This window comes from Serinus canaria, chromosome 4 (genome assembly GCF_022539315.1).
Source record: "Serinus canaria isolate serCan28SL12 chromosome 4, serCan2020, whole genome shotgun sequence".
Taxonomy (NCBI): Eukaryota; Metazoa; Chordata; class Aves; order Passeriformes; family Fringillidae; genus Serinus; species Serinus canaria.
In genome coordinates this window covers 43677223-43699572 of record NC_066317.1, presented here as the reverse complement: position 1 = coordinate 43699572, position 22350 = coordinate 43677223, and the positions used below count along the sequence as shown (strand labels likewise).

The following is a 22350-nucleotide window of genomic DNA, read 5'->3' as shown; positions in this document are numbered from 1 at the left end:
ATATATATATATATATATATATATATATATATAATTTCTAACAATTTAGGAATGTTCATCACACTATGCTTGCCTCTAGTTCAGATGTTTTGGAAAATCTGCACTCTGCATTAAGGGTATAGGTGAGTGGTCTCATTTATGAGTATCAGTAAATATGTCAGGCTGTGGAGAGATGCAGTCTTTTACTCTAATTTATCCTGAAATGCAAATTGGATCCCGGCACCAAAGGAAATACTGGGGAATAAGAATTTGGGGTTCAGCTAGACTAAGTTAGAAGTACAACTGAATTGTTATCTGCTTGTGGTGCAACATAACAAGAAATTGCAAAGCTAGAGTTTGTCCTAGGCAAAAAAAAACCCCCAACAATCCAAACCCAAAGCAACACAAACTAACAAACTGAACCAATGAGCTCCAAACCCATCAAACCAAAAACCATCTCCACAAAAAACTGCAACAAATTAATAAGAATACTTAAATACATTGTAAATCAAGGCAGTTTTCACAAAAATACCAGAATTCAGGATGCTAGAGAGTAAAACAAACATAATAGTCAAAGAATATAGCCATCATAATTTCAAGAAACAGTCCAGAATTAAAATGTGTATATATTTTTGCATCACTGATCATAGATTTTAAAGATCATTGCAACAACCTGAACCACAAGTCTTGCTTAGGTTTCCTGCTTCAAGTTGAATCTCTGGCATTTTAAACTGCCTCCCTTAGGAATGCACCTTGATTTTAAGATTTCAAATGACAACTTCAAGGTTTAAAGTGTGACAAATTACTTCAGAATTTATAATGTGTGTCTTAATACAAATTTTTATCCCCTTAGAATCTAGTTTTTTGCCAATGTTCTTTTATATTGTCCTGGAGATCATAATCAAGCTGTGGGATTGCAATGAGAACTAAACGATGCAAAGCTGTAACATCCCTCCTACTGTCAAGGACAAAAAAAATTATGTGTGCTTTGCTGAGACACATCATTGCATTAGTACACAGTTTCATGTCTGCAGATTTAAAAAATGCTATAATTTTCAGTAGCTTCCTGAAATATGTAGTATAGTCGTTTACTTTAAAATACAGAATGCTCTTCAAGGGATGTAAATTGCTGAATCTCTGTCTCTCCAGTGGAATAGTCTACTCTTATCAGCTGAGTAAGTGATACAGTCTAAACAAAGGGTAATAATGTTCAACTGGAATTCCAGGAAAGGAAGCTTAATGTGAACTTCCTGATTTAATCTTACAAAAATAGAAAGGTTGATAGGATAAATGAATCACTCAGAAGAGCAGATTTTGCTCCATTTAATTAAAACAGACCATAAAAATGTCAAAGTACTCCTTTGTAACATTAACTGCAAAACTCATATACAAAGCTATTTAGAGTATCATTTTCATGCATGAGACTGAGAAAATATTCTTCATAGAAACAACTCAATTTTCTGAAAATTTCTTCCCATTTTCCAGCCTGGAAAACATGGTGACAGATACATGGACATTTCTTATACAATTTCCTGTATCTTCTGCTTTTGGTGGGTCAGGAAAAGTCCTAGAAATAAATTTGGAACTTCTGCTTTTGGGAGATAATCAGCAAGTCAGAGATGCATGAATATTGAGGAAAAACAAAAGAACTATTTTGAGCCTGAAGAAGAGGTTTTGCTAGGTCCAGTTTATGTTCACTTTAACTTCCTGACAACGTTAGCCACTCAGCTATGGAATGAACTCACAAAGAAAGTGGAAGGAACAGTTTTTTGAACAAGATACCAGGTAAGTTGCTGGGAAATGAGCAAGAGAGATGGTCTTGCATTTCAGGAGGAATGGAAATGACAATGTAGTAGGCCCTCTCAATCTTTAAATTGCGCAAATTTGTAACCTGTCAACACCTTTATATACCGCCAATATGAAAATATCTAAAATATAAGTCAGCCAAATAAACTGTGATTACCACTGTCTTCTTGCCCTCAACAAAATCAACAGGAAAATGTGTAAAAAATATGTGTGTACTGCTATAATCCTCTCAACAAAAACAAGCAGGATATCCACAGCACTGCCAGAGGCCATCCATATCAGAGGAACATGCATCCCATTTCCTGAGTCTTGCATGTGTTCAACCCATGATCAGTCCTTGCCTTAGGTGGAAAGTTTTTACTTAACATTTGGGCGTGAAAATTTCATCGTCTTAGAAATAGCTCGTTTTGCCCAATAATTTTCCATTTCTAAACTCTTCCAGGATTGAATTCTACTTAATGGCAAGCTGATGGATGAGAATTTTTTTGTACTCTTATGGAGAACCTTGCCACAGCAGGCTTTTTTTTTCCCTGATTAGGGTTTGATCCCAGGTTGGTTTCTTTTTTTGTTTATTTGATGTTCCCAGTTTTTATTGTCTTCCAGTTTGTTACTTTCTTCTATTTTGTTTTTGTGGCTGTGTTTTTTCCTTACTAACAAATAAAGATGCCCAGAATGGGATATCAGAGAGACACTTCACCTGAGAGGGCTGCTGTGTGCATTTATGGCTGAGTGCTGTCAGGAGGAAAAAAGAAGAGCCAGACCTGGTGAAACATCACATCTGTGCATGTGAAAGATCTTCAGAAACACACTAAGGGTAGATATGGATCACTGGTAGCATCTGCAGTTGGAAGAGGTACAGCTCCAAGTTAATACTGAATTCTATTTTATTAGATGACACTGACATCTATTTTACTCATTCCCGAGCCCTCAGAAAATTCAAGGACAGGATTAACCAAGTCTGATACAACTTTGATTTTTGTTTTTTATGCCAAGATGTGAAGAATGTGAGGAATGACTTCTACAGAAAATCACATGGGAAGGGGAAGAAGGAAGAGGTAAAAGAGTGATACAAAAATCCTAAACTGCATGGACTCCCTTGCCTAGTGATTGACTCCATGGTGAAAGTTAGGGATTATCTCCCACTAGAGATTTAAGATTGGAAAATCCCAAACAATGGTAGAAATCAGGTCAGTGTTATATGAAGGTAGGAAAGAGATATCAAAAAAAAAGCAAGCTCATACTGACCAAAAAACAATGCAATCCCCTTACTCCCTGTTGGGCCTGAGGTATCTGGGTGTTTCAGACAGCTGTGACTGATGAGGCGCCCATCTGTGATGAGCTAAGGATGGGATGGGAGCCTTGGAGCCAAAATGGAATTGCCTACTTTTGACCAAAATGTACTTTATAGGCGGGTGTGCTTTGACTGCCAACTATCTGTTTTCTTTTGGCACTAGAAATAATAATAACAATCTTGGATAACCTCCCTTTGGAGGTTTAGTTCCAGTTACAGATATTGCAGAAGATTCTTCCATTTCGTAGAAAAAATGGATGAAAATTAGAAGGAACATGCTCATCTTTTGCCAGAATTGCAAGATATATTTTCCCCTACATATTTAGTGGTTTGGGTAATTATTTTCTTAATTAGGAGACTTGTCAAAACACATTATGGTGACTGATTTCACGTCACCACTGTTTTTCCTAGCACTTTCTGATTGCTGATTATATGTTACAGAAAAACATTAATTTATTATTACTGACAGTAATTTCTTGGAGATCCTTAGCAGCCCAAATGCTATTGCCTACCTAAGTATTTTACAGCTTCCCTAGGGAAAAGAAAATTAAAAAACCCCAATTTTTTTTTTTTTGGTAACATTTTGTTAAACTTTTAGTTCAGAAAAGGGAGTTGTTCTGTGTTTGATTGTACATTAGGAACTTAAAAGCAAAAGATGATGAAAACATGCATGTTTATCTGTGCTATTCCTGCATGATGGTTCCTGCAATACTAAATGAAAAAAAGTACACATTTGCACCACTGTGAAACTTTCAACAGAGTTTTGCAAAGCATGCTGCAAACAATGTTTTAGTTAGTTTCAAAGTAATTTTAATGCAGGAGATCTCACTCTACAGTTAGAGAGACTGAAGCACACAAGAAATCTGGGCATTTTCCACAGCTACATTCTGAACTGGCTGAGCAAATTGGGAACAAAGCCTGCCAGTCTTATGCCCTTTCCTGCACTTTACCCTCAGGTACCAGTCACAGCATCCCATACACTCCAGGACTGGCTTGTGCCTCCCTTTTGCACCTTTGTAGCAAGAAGGAAAATGCTACTGGTTCCAATACTAGACCCAAAATTGCTTGAAGTTTTTGTGCTCAGTCTGCTTTTGACACTTCCACTGCACATTGTGTCTAATGCAAGCCAGTGTCATGAGGGTGCCATTGTATATAATGGTTTTATATAGGATGCCATGAAAAATTCAGGTTCAATGTTGTTTTATAGAAGCAGAAAATACAGAATAATTTTGATGTATGGATTAGTATCTGGTGCAAGGTATGTATTCAAGTATGCATCTCACCTGGTTTTCTTTTACCTTATCAAGAACATTTATAGTTTTCTTATCTAGGGATAACCTTAGTGTTTCTGCTGTGCTATTTGGAATCCTTGATGCAAGGCAGAATCTTACCAGTGTAGCTATTCTGTAACAGTTTACCAAAGTAACTTTAAGTATCCAAGAATATCTATTTCTTGGTCATTTTAAAACCACAGTTATCTGCAGCTTCCATTCTCTGCTAACAGATGTTTGGTTACTAGTGTTCAATATTATGCAATAAGACAGCGAGTCCCCAGAACTCCCTGTTAGGAACACAAAGTACTCTAAGATAGATCACTTTCATATTTTCTGGCATTCAGCAATGGCTAAATCTCCAAAAGGTTTGTACGTCCATTTAGTTTAAACTTAATATCCATAACTCAGATTCCTAGAGCTAAGTTTTCTCCAACTCAAAACCAGACTACTTCTATAATGAGCTGCATCTCTTTTAAATACCTATATGCAGACTCTGGTGCCAAGGACTGGTTTTGAAATAAAATAAGGACTGTCTGAGGTTTTCAAATTTGCCTTGATTATAATATTTATCAGGAAGACAACTGAACAGAAAGAACTTCATTTGAAGCATGGCTGAAGAATACTTTAAAGTGTTGGAAACCTTCCTGTTTTACACTAGTCACCCATGTCAACCGGGAAGAGCACAGGCTGAAGTAGATTTTTTAGTAACAACTTCAGTGATGTCAAGTATTAGGAAAACATTAATTGCTCCATTTTGCAAGAGTAGGACAGCAAAATATTTTCATATGATTTTATCTCCTTTGCACACAGAGTATAGTATATTATCTTGAATGATAAGGCATAGATAAATTAGTTCTTCATCATAGACCTATGAATGTGTAATTGACATCTTGACACTTCCACAAAAAAAAAAATAAAAGCCTTACTGAGGCAGTTACATTTGAAATGCTGTGTAGCACATATTTTTTTCTTCTAATGAAAGGTAATTGAACATAATTAAATTACAATTTCTTCATGGTTTTGCAATGATAACATTTAAAGTCTGTGTCATTCCCTTTTTGCAGCTGTTATTTTGTTCAAGGAGTCAGTGTATTACTTGACTTTTCTGTAAGATTTCCAAGATTTCCACTTTTACTTCCTTTAATGCTACAGTATTTGGTTGGGCTGTTCTTGTGTGAATAAGTGAGTGAAGACTTGCAAAAGGTTTTCCAAAAAATTTCATGAAAGTGCAAATAATTGGTTTTTCTCAGAACTGAGCTTGTGCAAAAAAGCATCTAGCACCCTGTGGTTACAGATGAAATTAGCTGTTTCATGCAATACCAAAACAGAGTAAAAATAATACTGCAGAAATTCTGTGGGGTGCAACAAGGGGTAACAAAATGATGGAAACAGCAGAAAGAATTTTAGATGACAGCTTAAAAGACATGAGGAAGCACACTGAAAGCATTTCCTGCAAGACAAACAGAGGAAAAGGCTTTCACAATTTATTTCACAATTCATAGCCTGTAGAGACTCTGTGTGAGGGTCATCCATGGCAGCAGGCACACGCATGGCATGCACAACATCTTCTGGGCACGGACACGTGCACTGAGTAGACATAGGAATGCATAACTACTTTGAATTGTGCAGGGAAACACAGGTTCTGCACATTTTGCTCTCATGATCCACCATGGACTTAAGAACGTGGTTTTTTATTTGCTCCAGACTCGAGTGCCCCCTTCCAGGCACTGCTTCCTGGCCATGTTTGCTGCCATGCTTGCATAGAGTCTTCTTGCAGCCTAATTGCTAGAAAAATCTTCTCTGTTTCTGGACCTTTCTGTTGTCAGAATGGAAGTGGTTTATTCACACTCTGCTTTGTTTTCCAAGGAAACTTTGTTGACAGCCTGCAATTCCCCCAGAGCCCATGTGGGAGCCTGAAATTCTGCCCAGCGTCCTCTCACCACAGAACTGGCCGAGAGCTCTGGGAGCTACTTCAGCCAGAACGCTTGCGTAGAAAGGAGGGTGGGATATTGCACAGCAGACTGATTTACTGATCCTGGACCTTGGATTTGTACCTCCAGCCTTCACTCTCCACCCTCCCAAAACTTGGATAGCAAGAGGAATGCCTTTCTCCCTTGCTGTGTATGTGCTCAGGGTTATAGCGAAGCCACACGATTTCCATGAAGTCATCTCATGGCACCTAGCTAAATGCTTTTTAAAGTTCTGCCTTCTGCATGGGGAGAGAAGAAAATTAAGAGTCTCTGTTGGTGCTGGGGCACAGTTGATGCAAGAAAATTGGTGCAAATATGTCTGTTCTGCAACTGTATGTAACAGGACAGGACACATACATAAAAGAGTAGGAAAAGGCAGAGTAAATAAAATACATGCAGGTATTATTCTGCTATTCAGGGTGGCATGCTGGGTTCAACCCCTGAGCTATCTATTGCATATCCAAAACAATTTAGATTAAAAGGGAGATTTTTTTAGGTAAAGGACACATTCATCAAACCCTTGCCACAGGCCAAGAGATGGCCACAGGTTAGAAACTGAATGGTAATAGGTCAGGGAAAGAGAAGAAATTTCTTCTTTGTTCCTGAATCACAGGGATGTGAGCTTCTGAGGGCTAGAGCAAAGAGCACACGGGCTTACTATTGACTGTAATAATCCTAAAAACATCCAGATGTAAGGAATAATTCAAACTCCTTATTATGTCCCACTGGCTTGGGAGAGGATCGAACTTATGTTGTTTGTCCCATCTTATAAACAATGAACTGAATACACTTGCTAATAGGAAAGTTTGATCTGAACATTTCTCCATAGCTTGTGCTCAGTTTTGGTGTTTTTATTAAGGGCAAACAAAAATGCTTAACAAGAACAGATGAAATAACAAAAAATTATTTCTCTGGAATAATGATCCTGGAAAAGCAACAAGGAGACTGCTTAAATGTAAATGTCAGATGATAAAGGCTTCAGCATGTATCCTTTTTCCTTTGCTCTCTTATCTTATGAAAGAGACAGCTGGAAAATTGAACAGAAAATGACTTATTGAAGAGTTGTGCCAGTCCATTCCTTGCTGATATATCAGTTAAGTGCTTTAGAGGAAGCAGAATCTGATTCTCCCACATTTCCAGAAAACCCAGGAACTCACTCCTTTTAAACACTGGCAAAAATAAGTAGGCTATGAGTATTTTCTCTGACAGGCTTTAGTCATGAATGCCTATAATTTAGAGAAGCTGAAAATGGTATATTTGCAACCACATATGCAAGATGTCAATATACCCTCTGGAAAATCTGCTGCAGCTGGCTGATAGCCTTACAATATTATTAAATGTGGGGTTATTATTTCACCATGTTTAGATCACTTTTGGATACAACACAAGGAGGGAGAAGTATTGGCCCTGCTGTACTAGACAATGAGCTTTCCATATGTTGGAAATAGCATCAAGAAAATAAAGTGCCCAGCAAAAAAAAAAACTTGGTATCAATGAGAGGGAGTACTCAGTACATCAGCAATGATCCCATCCACCAGATATTCTCAGGCTCTGCCTGTAACCATGCTGTCTGATCTCAAAAAAGGAGAGGGATGTTATTTGTCTTTAAAAAAATAAAAGTAAAAATAGTTAGCCATCCGTCAGCTAAAACCAAGACAAGTGTTCTGTTCTCACTGTTGAAATGGGATATTATTATTCTCTTGGGGATTAATAAGCCTAGCTAGAGGAGTCTGGCCCTTCAGGAGGTCAGTGGAGGAATGCTTATGATTAATGTTTTGGTCCATGGTCTAGCTCTATGTTAAGTTATTAAAGCTACGTTGTCTTTTACCATCCCCTTTTAACACAACGTTGACTTTCTGCTAGCATTGATGTTGCAGACTGCCCTTGGCTCCATGGAGTAAGATAATACTTTGTGGAAAAGATTTTGCTGTACAAATAAGCAGATTTAACATCCCAGTTTTTCCCAGCTCTCAGATGTCAGCATTGCCTGTAATTAGCTGTGAGCTGGAATGTGGGTTGCCATGCAGTGACCACACCAGGCATCTTCTCTCACGTCTTGATTTCCCATTTCAAATATCTTTGTTGAGTTTGGAAAATGAATTGTGTAAGCAAAAGAAAGCAAAGGAGAGGAGACTCAGAGCAAGCATATAAGGTGAGCCTAATGTAGAATCAGTCTACTAAATATTTTTGTTTGTTTTTTTAATTTACTGGTCTTCACAAAAAATACAAAACATTGTTGGAAAGCATTGCTTGAGAAAGTAGATGCCTTGAATAAAATAATCACGTATATTCAGCAGTTAAAAATATATTTCAAAGGGCAGTTTCCACTATGCAATTCAAAACTCTCAAAATGAATGACTGAGGACAACAGTGATATATTTTCAGGTGCTTTTATTTTTTATAATCAGATTAGGGTGAAAGGTGAATGCTTGCAAATTCTGCACAAAGTCTTTTTTCTTCACCTGACAGATCTGTGAAGGCTGTGTAAATCTGCCCAGAAAACTTAGTCCTAATCTGCTATCATGAGGCTGCTAGAACAAATTCTCCTGTTTGAAGTAAATTTAGTTTTCTGACTGCCATCATTCTCCTGACTTTCATAGAAGTGCTCCATATTTGCAGTGACAATAGAGAGCAGACCCAGCCTCCCTTGGATGTTGTGATACTGGCAACAAAAGTGTCAGCTATGGTTGTCAGTGAAGGTGAGAGAGCTGTTGATTACCTGCCCAATTTTATTCTGCCACGTACCAACCGACGCTGCAAGTGCATGTTTTGTTGCCTATACACAAATGTGAACAACATTGTAATAAAGGGTTTCGTTACTTCATTACCTGTTTTTTTTCCAAATGGGTAGAAAGATACACTTTGAACTTCAGCTAGTCCAGAGAATGGCTCTCTGGTTTCCACCATACTTTTCTGTGCAACTGGATGTACTCGTTGAACTCTTGAGACTTTAATGACACTGGATATCCCAAATGTTAGCACTTTGGGTAGCTACAACTGCTGCTTTTAGAAATAATTAAGGGAGTGACAGTAATAGCAGTTTTTAATCACATGGACGCTAGCTGTGGGGAAAGCTTTCCCTAGAGGCATCTTTTCCTTGAGTACTGTTTGCCTTGTGGTGTTTCTATAAGCTGTATGGGTTCTTCCAAACATTACAAAGAAGGAGGGAAGGGGACAAGAGGCAGATATTATCTCTGAGCTCCTTTTGTCAGCATACGAATATGCTCCTCAGATTGCTAAAAAGGCATCTTTTTATTAAACAAAAATAACTTGCAAAATAAAATCCTTACTATCTTTGTGTCCTGTAACACACATTATTTGGGTAAGAAAAGGTAAGCAGGGAACTGCCAGCAAGATGACAAATGTGGTGATGTTGACAATACACCAGGTAACAGAGGCCGTGTTAAACACCAAAGTGAGCATGGACAACCTCCAATAGAAATGGCAACAATGTTCAAAATGTGTTGGAAAAGGCATGTGTTTTTCAAAACCAGCTAAGAGTCACAGGCCAAGCATTCAGCAACTTTCTCAGGAAAAATGGCCATCTGAGGGGCTGCTGCTTTTGCAATAACAATAAACCTCCCAATACACAAGAGCTGTTAGCAGTGGAGTGACTAAACTTGGGATGTAAATCATTCTGCAGCTTTCATACAGAGAATTGCTAATCTCTCTGGAATATCATGTTAAAGCCATATTTTGCGTTTCCATGAAGATTGCGCTGTCTGACAGCAATGGTTTGTCCCAAAGCAGCGATGGAGCTGGGTTAGCCCTGTTTTAAGGGATTGGAGTGAAGCCAGCATTTCTCCTCAGCTTCTCAAAGAATGAGTCAACACACCTGCTCTAAAAATCTGGATGCAGTCAGCAGCCAACGATGTAATCTTTGGCACAGTCACCAGAACTCCATCTGAATTAAGTTCTTTAATTCAGGTTTTAACGCTTTTAATACAAGACACTATTGGAATTTTTCAAGACCTCAAGATTTTTTTCCCAAAAGATATTTAATAAGAAAGTAAAACCACTGCTTGCTTTAGATATAACTTTAATGTTTCTTGTGAAAGCTATAATAAATATTACTTTTACAAATACAAATAAACTCTTTGTTTTTGGCAAAAAGCACGTCTTTTAATATTTTTTAAATTGGCTGTGTTTTCTCAGAGATACTAAGACTACATTCTGCAAAAGAAGAATTCCTATGAGTAATTCCATAAAGTTAAGGGATTAACTCATGTGAATAATGGCTTGCAGGGCTAGACCCATGTTTTTGGATAATTCTTGAATATACATATAGCAGAAAGAGAATTTTAACTGAGGAATTAGTTTTAACTCCACAACAAAGAAGGATGAAATAATTTTGGTTATCTGACCTTAAAATATTGTCTACCAGTTTCTACAGAATGGAAAATGGTGCAAATTGTGGTACAATAACACAAGTTAGCATAGAGGTAGAATAAACCCCACTGAAAACCCTGTTAGGCTGTGGAGCAGTGGCTAGCATTATGTGTGTGGTGTAAATGAGCACAGCCCATTCCACAGCTCAGATCTAGCTATAACCAGCAGATAGCTTCATTTTCAGGGGGATTTGAAAATGCTGAGCTACCTATTCCTCTACAGCCAGCCATGAATAGAAGCAGACACTAAAATTTTCTTTGTTTATTGGTGTGTGGTGGACAATAAAGTTTTGCAGTTTTCTCCTGGTGCAGGAGGAGGTGCTGCCAAATGAGCTCTGCCCAAGGTATGGAGGAAATCCCTCAAGTAAACTCTGTATCTTCCCACTGCTGTATCCTCCCATTTAACTGGTCACAATGGGAACAAGAGCAACATGTTGATGGAGCTCTCCATGTTTCAAAGCCAGTGGAAGGTCTTGAGCTCTTCATGTATGTTACCTATTATCTAATGCTGCAAAACAGAATTAATTAGCAGTTAATCACAAGTACAGAGAGGAGTCCCCTACTTGTTCAAAATAATTCAATGCTACTGCTTTGAAAATAAAAATGCAGCTTTAGTTTATATGTTTTAGAAAACAAACAACAGCTTACACAGGGTTTCCTTAGATACAATATTGGCCATGTTACTTCCCAAGAAGTATTTCAACCAAAGTGGTTGATACCTAATTCTCTAAGATTACTACCCATCTGACATGTTAGTGTACAAAATGCAGAAATTTGAACTGTGAAAGACCTGAAATATATTATCAGTTAGAATCATGGAATTGTGTGGGTTGGAAGGGACCTTAAAGATCCTCTAGTTCCAAATCCTCTGCCATGGGCAGGGACACCTTTCACTAAACCAGGCTGCTCAAAGCTCAATCCGGTCTGGCCTTAAACTCTTCTCTGGGCAACCTGTTCCAGAGCCTGACCACCCTCCTAGTGAGGAAGACTTGAATTCAATATGCAAAGAGAAATATTGAGTCCCTGGTACTCTAGGAGTGATTTTATCTAGAATAATATTTAAATATGTAACATGTCAGCATAGATGGCTGTTAACACTGTAGTAACTGACTCATGCAGATAGTCTTCAGAGAGCTGCTATCCAGCAAGCTCAGGCATGAGCAGCTTAGGAGCTGTGCCATATCATAGTGCCCAAGGAGAGTTGTACCAACTCTGAAGAGAAGTCCTGTTCAGAAGGAGGCCAAATGCATTTTCCTTCTTTGCTTGGTGGATGCCATATAAGGGGAAGGGAAAATGAGGAAGGGAGAAAATTTGGATAGGAGACTGAAACAAGGTCTTGTCAGACTAAAAAAAGGAAGGAGGGAGGGAAAGAGAAGGAGAGAAATTGAAAGAAAGTGTACAGAGAATTAGGAGGCTCAGTTCTCTTTGAAACAAGAATAATTTCTTAATGTTTGTAAATAACCTACCAAGATGGACTATCATTTTCACTGGGGGATGCAACAAGGAGTAGGAGGATTTTGTAAAGAGAGGAGCTGTGTCTGAGAGTATGACTCAAATACTGTACTCTTAAATACAGAAAATAAAGGATATACAAAGAGATTAACAAGGAGATTAATATCCAGTTGGAGAAATGGGTACAAATGGATGGATGGATGAAGGAGCAATGTTCCATAAGCCACATTTCATCAGAAAATTGGGTTGAAAAAGTATACCCTTAATACTTCCATTGGCAACCAAAGCCTTCTGCCCAAATAATGTTGATTAAAGCTTGCTGCTACTGTTACTGCTATCACCTATTAGACAATTCATGTTTATTTCTGTATCTGTACAGACTGACTAGTTATATTTAAGTTTGTTTTGTAAAAGTAGAATGTAGAAAAATCTTGAAAATATTTCATGTTTGCTATTATTGGTGGAAAGCGGTGTTATTTGGTATTTAAGTCTATGTAATTGAGACAAACCCTTTAAAAATTTCTTCTCAGATTTTTAAGCCACATAATAAACTAGTAAATAAATTGAACATAAAACTCAACCACCTGTCTTTATTTAATATGTGTTAGCAGCTGGCTTGGGCTTTTGTCATGACTGTGGGAATGAGTTAACATGTTTAAGACAAGTGTATCCACGGCTGACTTGCAGGTCGAGTTTGTCCTCCACATAGCTCAACAACCACATCAATAAAATGAATGCTAGGAAGCAGCACTAGAAAATGCACTCTTCTCAAGCTGCTGGAGCAAGGAGTCCTCAGGTCAAGAGTTCCATGAGAAATGTGGGCCAGCTTAATGGCGCTTCCGAGTGAATCGTTCCACAAGCCACCTGTGTGTTCATCACTGAACAGAAAATTGAGTTTTTCTGTGAGAAAGAAAGCCTCAAATACAGTACTTTCTTTGGTTCACAAAGAACTGTATCATCATGGTTCAATAGGAGTTAAAACAGAAAGAAAAGAATGCTAACTAAAATAAATTGAAGTTGTTTAGAATTTTCAAGCTTTCCTCTACACTTTTGAAACTCTACCATCTAATCAGGTATCAAATCCTCTATTTTCTTAATTGTTTCTCAATCAGTCATTTTAGTATCTGCTGTTTTGGCTGGGACACAAGATGATTTTTGCATCTAGGAGTAGCATGGAGATGTCAGGCATTGTGCACTGTCATCAGCTCCTCATGCTGGCTGGAAGATTGATGTAATGAGTGAGGGTTATGGGATATTATGGATGATTAGAAACAGGAAAATGCACTCTTAGAATAAAGCAAACTGGTACACAGAAAAATTGACTCTGCTGCCAAGAGGCTTATGGAAGTGTCAATGGGGCAATGAAAAAGAACTGAAATAGCCAAAAATATTCAATGTGTCATTAATTTGTGGAGTGGTTATTGCCTATGAAGATGCACTGAGTGTGGTGTCAAATTTCTGTTTTATTTTGCTGTCAATAGATTTTTCTTCTTCTAAAGAAAAAAAATATTTTCCTCCTTTTCTCAGCCTCAATTTCTTTTTTTTTCTTCAGTTCTGGCACTTTTAGATTTTACTAACGATTGAACATACTAAATAGGAACTGACCTTTTGCTAGAAAAATGCTCACAACAAAGAATCAGTAAGCTGTAGACATTTTTTGTGTAAAGAAGCAGTCCTATGTCCTTACTAGGTTGTGCCCCAGTGCTGGGACTCTTACTCCTTCACCCATTTGCACAATTCCTGCATACTCCCTCCAGTTTATTCTTTACCAAGGTAACTGCCCTTTTCAGTCCTGAGGGTTTCATTCTTCCTGTCCTTACTTGACTTGGCAGCAAATCTAGGCTGAGTGTCTTGAAAAGCAACACTGGGATCAAGGAGAGTTTTGTATGGTGCAGACTGCTGGGTTGGGGTGCTGGCTCCTTCTCCCAGTATATGAACCCAAATACTCAACATCAATAGCTCATGGGGTTGGTTAGTCAATATGTCAGCAAGGGAAGCAGATGCACAGTGTATTTAACATTCAGACTTTAAGCAGTACATGATTCCAGGATGTCAAATTCTGCAGTTTTGACTCATTTTGTAGACTTCTCTTTTTTTAATGCACAGTTGTAATGAAGAAGTTCCTAAAGAAACTAACATGATGCAGGGCTCATTGCTGAATGACTGGTCTATTAATTAGACATCTTCAGATAAAAGGCTGTTCTGTGCTCAATGGATTAAACTGAGCCCTTGAGATATTTGAAGTTTGTTTTGTCACTATCAGATAAACACCACAGAACATGCTAGCCTGCAGAGGTTCATGACTAAACTGTTTGCAAGGTTAAAAAGAAAGGGAGAGGAAAAGCCTTGTTAATCTTCTCCATCCCTAATTTTTTGTAAAAAGTAAATATTTTTGTAAAAACATTTCAAAGGCTTCCACTTTCAGTTATGTGGCAGGTCGAGATTAGGGAAAACCCAAGCACCTCCTAAGGTTAAACACACTATTTGTCTCTGTCTTTCAAACTACATCTGAGTATATTTTGCAGATAACTTTAGATAGGTTAAAGCTCAAACTCCTTTCTTTTGACTTTTTACCCAGAAATATATAGCCAGAGATGAAGGAAGTTCAGAGCAATATTTTCCTCTCATTAAAGATACTCTGCTAAGTTCCTAGAACTAATAAAAAAAGGATTACTCAAAAAGTATAATGATTTGAAGTTCCTATTACATTACAGATAGAATATTTTATGAGTAAAATAAAATTTCAGGCAGATGGCATTTTAGACAATTGGAAAGCTTTTCAAAAGGCCATTAGATAGGCTTTGTTTACCACATTCAGTCATCCATAATATTAACTTACTTATTAGTCTCACAGAAGATTGGAATAGTTTTTGATAGATAATTTTCCCACTGAAATTTTTTTCTGAGGTAGAGAAACTACTATGATGATTTATATAAATTAATTAATTTGCATTACATTGTAGAAATTAAGCTTTGATTTTCAACATGAAATTGGATTGAATGGGGACAAATGAACTTCTAAAAAGACTAAAGAAGCTGTTTTCACTTCACTGTGTCTTGTGCTTGGATGGTCCCCCTGATGTGAGTGTGGTGGCCATGGAATTAAATTTCATTTTCATTAATTAAAGTTATCTATTGTGCAGGAAAATTCCCTAACTCCACAGAGCAAAAATAGTATTTACAACTGCTGCAGAGAAGTCTCTGCAGCCAACACAAGACAAATACTCTGTAATTCTTTTCTCAGGCTCAGGCTCAATAATATATTAATATATTCAGAATAATTTTATATTTTACTTATATTTATTTATATTTTAAAATTTTAGCTTGGGAATAGACTGTGTAAACATTTCTATCTGTCTTGAATAGTAGATGCAGATCTTAGCTGCTGTGAAGTGGCAAAGTGCCAGCACCATAAAAGAAAACACATTTATTTATAATGACTGACTTTCTGAGCCAGGAAATCTCTTTGATTTCCTTCAGTGACAAGAGACTCTTAAGTACAGGTGAGGGTAGACAGACAGGCAGATAGAAAAATATTCCTTCTAGCAGTACTGAGAGATTTGCTGGGGATAAGAGGACCCCAGCAAGGGATTCTTCTGTGTAGAGTCACAGGGCTGATGCCCAGATGCCTCCTCTTGCTGTGGGCCCCCAGAGCCACCCAGGCAGGGACACTGCCTGTGTGGTTACCCTAAAACCACATCAAAGTAGGGTTTACACCACCAAGGAGAAAACAACAAAAGCTATAGAAACCAAATTTCCTTGTGGTGAGAAGGGTAGAATTATTTCATCCAGCCTCCCAGCTAGAGGAAGCCCAGCAGCAGCAGAGGCAGCACAGAAGCAGAGGCAGCAGCAGCAGCAGAGGCAGCAGCACAGCAGCAGCAGCAGAGGCAGCAGCACAGCAGCAGCAGCAGCACAGCTGCAGCAGAGGCAGCACAGCAGCAGAGGCAGCACAGCAGAGGCAGCAGCAGCAGCAGCACTCCCTTCCTTGTGCAAGGCACATCCCATTCATGGACCTCAGGAGATGATCTGGCCATATAACCTTGGAATGTGGGAAGCAGATGCTGGGGAGCCCAGTGCCCTGCAGATGGCTCACACATGGTTTTCTCCTCCCCACCCCAGTGCTGTTTTGTGGCTGTCTTGCCATTGCATTGTCTCAGCAAATTGTATGGGTGGGGGTTTAAAAGAAGAAACAAAGAAAGAAATCTGGCACTCTACAGGTGCAAACCCTCCAGCAAGGGCAAGATTTTAGGGGATTACTACAGAAATCGTGTCAGTTAGTTCAGAGTATACCCTGCCACTGAGACCATTTTCTGCAAGGCTTGTTGACTGGCCCTGCAAGCAATCCAAGGTTTGAGAAAGCAATTCCTTCCCTTGAGTATTTATCCTGTGAAATGTTCCCACTGACAGTATCTTAGCCTGGAGTTTTCTTGTGAGGAAAACATTTGCTTCTACTTGCTTCTGACTAAGACAGCCGTGCCTTACTCACAATCTTTGTGTAAATCTTCACTTTCAATCCTTTTTGCTTTATACTCATAGATGGAAATATCAGATAGGTTTGGAAGAGCAGTGGATTCCCACTATAGGAGGAAGCAGTGTCCATGGCCTGGTTTTAGGAAAGCTGACCTTAAGATTAGCTCTTGTCTGAAGCTTTTGGCAAAATGTTACATTCAGTTTCCTACAGATACCATACATGGTTTGTAACTCATAGGATGTAGTGAGTTTTATCCTGCCACAGTGTGGTCAGGAAAGATGCCTGTTCCTTTCATCCAAAAGTTTAAAATTAAAAGCTATTTGTCACCAACATGACAGCTGTGTTTCTTTCTGAATGGAAAATAAAAGTTGAGTCTTCATTTTTTTCAGGTTTCATATAAATCTATATGAACCCCTGGGAGGGAAAATAATCCTGTGTGTGTGTCAGCATTCCACAGCAGGGTTTTAACAAAGATCACATGTTACACGTTCAGCCACTAAAGCACAGAAACACTGAGCTTGAAAATTCAGAGCATATCTGAATAACCCAGCCTCAAAACTCTTAATCTGAACAGCTGTCCTGTGCATGATAGGCAATAAAGGACTAATTCACTCAAACAAAGCACAAAAAACCCCCCAACCTAACCCCAGCCAGAAACAAAGCAAACCAAGTTTCTACAAAAGTATGCTTAACAAACTCAAATTTCATCGAATTTTTTGCACAAAATATTCTTTCATTACCTCAACCAGATTCTTCCATAACTTCTCCTATCTTGCTTTCTTAAAGTCTGACTGTAGAAAGGCTTTTATGCAGTGCAATCTTAATCTCAACAGAATGAATTGTTAAGGAAAATGGGAAATAAAACCCAAAATTAGCTATTGTAATTGGGCTATGGAGAACTTTAGCCTAGTTGTTATTTGATTCAGATTCATACTTTCCAGACCATGTATTTATGTGATATGCTCTCATATTACATGAGTAAGAAATTATATTGTTTGTTCATGATCCTAAGAAAATTTCCTTTTTCAAATATAGGACTATGTGTTTTTGTGATGCACAGAGAGTTAAAACCACAGTTATGAGATTTTTTTATCAGTTGTGAAATTTACTGAGAGCTTTGGTATTTGAATTTCTGGATTTGTTGACAGGAGAGGAAAAGCAGAGGCAGTGGCTATACAAATTTGTTCAAAATGCCCTGCAAGTTTGTTCAAAGTGCCCTCCAAATAGTCTTTTACCCTGTTTTGAAGTGCTTTGGCAGTAATTCAATTTACTGACCCATGCTCTTCAGCCAGCTAGTGCCTGTTGTAGCAGTAGGTAGATGTTGCAATGTGCATGCTGAAGTGTTAGGATGGGAAATGACAGCACAGACGTTGAGAAAGACAAAATTCACTGTTATGATCTAAATATAATTAATTCCATATTCCAGTTTTTGATTACCATGCATTTATTTGTAAAACACAAAGAGTTGTAAAATGGTGAAAACACTTATTCTCTGCCCTCTTCAGGATAAGAAGTACAAATCTGTTCATACACTGAATGGTCTGGCAAAACAAGTGACCCACATACTAGGATCTGGCATGTTTATCCCTTGCAGCAGCAAATTTCAAGTTAGTCAAAAGCTCTTGGTTTCAATTTCATGGCTTTTAGGAGACAGTTTATAGTTTGTGAGTTTGCTGGTGAAATGCTGTATGAAAGTAGCAGATTAAAAAGCCTAATTAAAAAAAATTACAATTTTGTAAGGAGATGGTTAAATTCTGAAAGCTTTACTCATTGATTAGCTTCAATTAATAAAGAGCAAGTTCTGACTGAATAAAATCTGTGTAAGGACTTTGGGATTTAGGTTCTGAGTTCTTTCCCACAATTTTCTCTGAATATTTTTTATTCATCTTTGGATACTTAGTGAACATCTGTGTTTGGAGGTTTGTTTTGATTTGGTCAAAAGAAGAAGATTTTTTAAAGTGTGCTTAAACATAAGTAATTTTAAATAGCTTCCTGCTCAGTTAAAATACTCTACTATTGCTTCTGTACGTGACTTGGCCCAGGGCAACTTATTATTCTCCCTGCATCACAGAAGTGTGTAGCACATATTTTATGGTTTCTTAGAACTGGAAAAAAAGGCAAAGGGTGGGGAAGGAAAGACAAAAACATCTTTTGGTGTCTTGGCCCTTGAGGGTTTGTCCAGAGGATGAAGACAACTTGGAAGGCCTTTGAAAAGCTCCACACACTTATGTTCATATGGTTAAACCTTGTGGTAGTTAATCATTTAGCAGAATTAGGGCCACACTTGAGCCATGAATAAAAGTATGCCACTCAAAGGAACAGGGGCTTTGTTAGGAGCTAAATTTGGGATGAGAGTTTCTTTAAACAGATTTTGAAAAGGGCAAGTAGATGATCAAGCTTAGCTCAGAACTAGATAATACATTTGCCTGCTTTCAAGCTGCAAATTGAACCAAGAATTTGTTACTTGTCACTTGCCTGATACCCTTTTTCAAAGGAAAAATTGTCAGCGTCAACATAAAGTAGGAAAGTCAAGTTATCTTGGAATTTCATTGGTTAGAATGAAATTTGGAATGGAATGAAACATGGAATTTCATTGGTTAGTGAAAGGTATTAATATTATCATGCCAGGTATTGATTTCATCCATACTGCAGCACACTGCTGGGGGCACTGGAGGCCAGAGGAAATACACGCTCCTTACACATAGTCCCCAACAGCCAAATTAAATACAATTTCTGCAGCTGCTGCAAATTCCCTGTAAACCCAAGTCATAATTCATAGGCCCTCTGATGTTACTGATTTAAGAAAAAGAATATCTAGTTGTATTTCAGTCCTCCCCAAATCAGGAGAGGGTTGATAATTTTTTTTATAGAGGTGCATAGCAGGAGTTCAACAGAGCAGTGCGCACCTACACCCGTGTGCATGAAGAAGAATGGGATATGACTGTGTCAGTTTGATCACTGTCTCTGTGTCACCTGACAGGACAGGCACCCACAGCTTTCAGACCACACCAGCGAGCTTGGGTGATCCCACTGGGGCTGCATAGCTCATGTGAGGATGAAACTTGCAGTTTGCTGGCTCTGTAAACTTGACACCCGTCCGTGCTCTCCTTGGAAGGTGAGGAGTTCAGTGAAGTTGGGAAGCAGGGGGGAAGTGGTGCAGAGGTGTGAGCTGTGCTGTCCTGAGCTGCCATAACCACACAGTGCAGTGCAAGCAGTTGTACATGTGTCCTGATTATCTTAGATACATACCATAACTGCTGGGCTACTGATTAAAAGCACTTGGGATTAATGTCACCACTGCCTTCTTTTCTGTTTCGTTCTTGTGATTGATGCCTCATATGAAGCTTTTACAAGCATGGGTAGAAATGCCTATGGTACACACAAATCATTTTCTGATTCAAAGCGAAGGAACTCTTTCTGTTTCAGCATAAACCAGACATTTCTCCCCAAATTGTTATTTTGTTTTATTCAAAATCCATCCTCCTGCTGCTTTGCTTTGATGATTAAAAACCATACTAGTCTGCAAGATTGTGGGAAACCCTGAAAAACATGGTGGGGGATGATTTTAGGCAAGGCATGAGAAGAGTGGTGTGGGAAGTAAGGCTTCCCAATGGCCTATGCCACTGTTTAGAAAGAGTTAGCAGTTATTTGGGGATAGAACAAAATACTTCAACAGATACAGGATGAATTCCCCCTTGCTGTCATTCCTCTACTTGGAAGAAATTTAGTTGAGAAATTTGGATTGTAATATCTTTTCTACTCCTCTTAGTCAGAGCTTCATTTCTAGCCAGGGCATGCAGCTGAAATCAATTTATACTCCTGATTGTTAGCTAGTAACCAGTGAACAAAACCAAATGCTGACATTTTATTTTAGCTAATCTTTTCAGGTGCTCAGACCTCAGTGTGGCATCACATATCAAAACAGGATATTTGTTTAACTAAACTTCTCCTATTAAAGGAAAATGGAGTTTAAACCTTCATTATGGACTTCTCTTGGAAATATGTAGAAATAAATGGGCAAAAGCTGAAGTTAATCTTCTAATAAAAAACTTGGTTCTGTTTTTAGGCAGCTAAAAGAGTCTTAAAGACTAAAGAGACACTGCAAGCTAAATGCAACCAAATCCTCTTTTCCTGAAATATGCAGTGCAGCTCTGTGGCTTGGTTGTATCTTTTAGCCAAAAATATATTGATACAGTACCTATCCATAGGGCATCAGGGCTATGAATACATATTTTATAGACATACAAAACCAGACATTGTCATTAATGAGTCTTTTATACTTCAGCTTCTGCAATAAATCCGTTTCTTAGTTTCATTATTTGCTTCACTGAGCTTTAAAGGAGATATTCCCTTTGAATGAGATCCTAAGTCATCCTCTTTATAGTAATTTTCTTATTTCATGCCTGACTATTACTTCATAGCTGCACAGTGAAGAGTGGCTACGAAGTAATTTCTTCACAGAGAGCAGAAGACACAAGGAAAAATTCTATCCAAACTTCAAAGAATTCAGCTGTGGGTTTGAAGGCTACAAACCTGGCCAGATTATTTTTTTTCTACCAAACTTGGAGTTTGACTACATTTGCCTAAGATCTCTTCAGAGCAGGGAAACAAAGCAGCCATTCATGCCCAGAAAGCCCTTTGTCCCAGGAAAAGGCAGACAACCCATACAGACAAATGATGGAGGCACAATTTCAGCTTGCCTGACAGCAGTAGAACAGCCAAAGTTTAGCAGAAAAATAGAAGACTGCAGAGGGAAAATAGTTTGCATCACTCTTAACAATAATTAGGGGAAGTCCCTTGCTACTCCCTTTGTGACAGGTCAGATGATTTCTCCTGTTACCTCTGTGCCCACCTAACACATCCAAGGAGCCAGCAGTTGCACAGAAATTGCATTTGGCCACAAAAAGTCAAATCAGTGTTGCCAGAAGTGGAACAAAAACCCAAGCACACGATATTGTCTTTGGGCCTTTTTTCCTCTGGTGTGGGGTATGGCTTACAGCTTTCTCCAGATAGGACTTACAACTACTTCCAGTGACCCAATCATTTATGAGCTAAATCTGTCCCAGAAAAAATGCCTGTGAGCACATTCAGCTGCAGGAGATGGGGAGGATAAATGGTTTCAGAGAGAGCCTCTGTGGTCTTGGTGGAGGGGCTGATAAACAAATCCTGTTCCATTCAGCAGCCTGGTGTACAGACATTGTGCCTGCCTTGGGCCATGGGATGCATTGTTAATAATCACTTCAAAGCACTCCATTGGCATTTAAAGTTGCTCTCTGTTTGCAGCAGTTTCTTTGGTCTTTTGGACACTTTTGAAGTTGTGGCCAGTGGTATGCCAGTGCTGCCAGCAATACAAACTGCACTATTGTTGCCTGGTGCTGCCGCCTTGTCTCAAATACTCCAGGCCTCCTGTCTCGGCATATCAAGTGTGTTTGTGCATGTTTATTAAAATTGGAGAGCCTTCTACTGTTTGGTGCATATTGGAGGAACTTTGGTAATATTTTCTCTAATGCAAGGACAACGTGCTTGTGTAGCACAGAACTGGTTAATGACCACTTTTGGGGGTGGGGACTGCAATGAATATCTTATTTTATATCCACTTATATTACCCTTTTTGCCTGGCAAATTATCTTTAAAATGGCTTATGAATAATCTCAAAAGAAAAGGAATTATTTGGGTTTTTTAATTTGATTTAGAACATTATAAAGGAAGTCAAACAAAA

The 22350-nt window shown here is 38.4% G+C and overlaps 1 protein-coding gene across 6 annotated transcripts in view; it reads right to left on the bottom strand.

Moving 5' to 3' along the window:
* The window catches only part of DLC1 (DLC1 Rho GTPase activating protein), a 217037-nt gene that overhangs the window by 49843 nt on the left and 144844 nt on the right, over positions 1 to 22350 (bottom strand). Inside the window, exon 6 of one of the 6 annotated variants that reach the window (XM_050973621.1) lies at positions 10611 to 11216. The exons of the other annotated variants lie outside the window; for them this stretch is intronic. Coding sequence (XP_050829578.1) covers positions 11200 to 11216 — 17 coding nt within the window. The 3' untranslated portion in view covers positions 10611 to 11199. Of the gene's footprint in view, positions 1 to 10610; positions 11217 to 22350 lie in introns of those variants that run through there. 6 annotated transcript variants of the gene reach the window in all.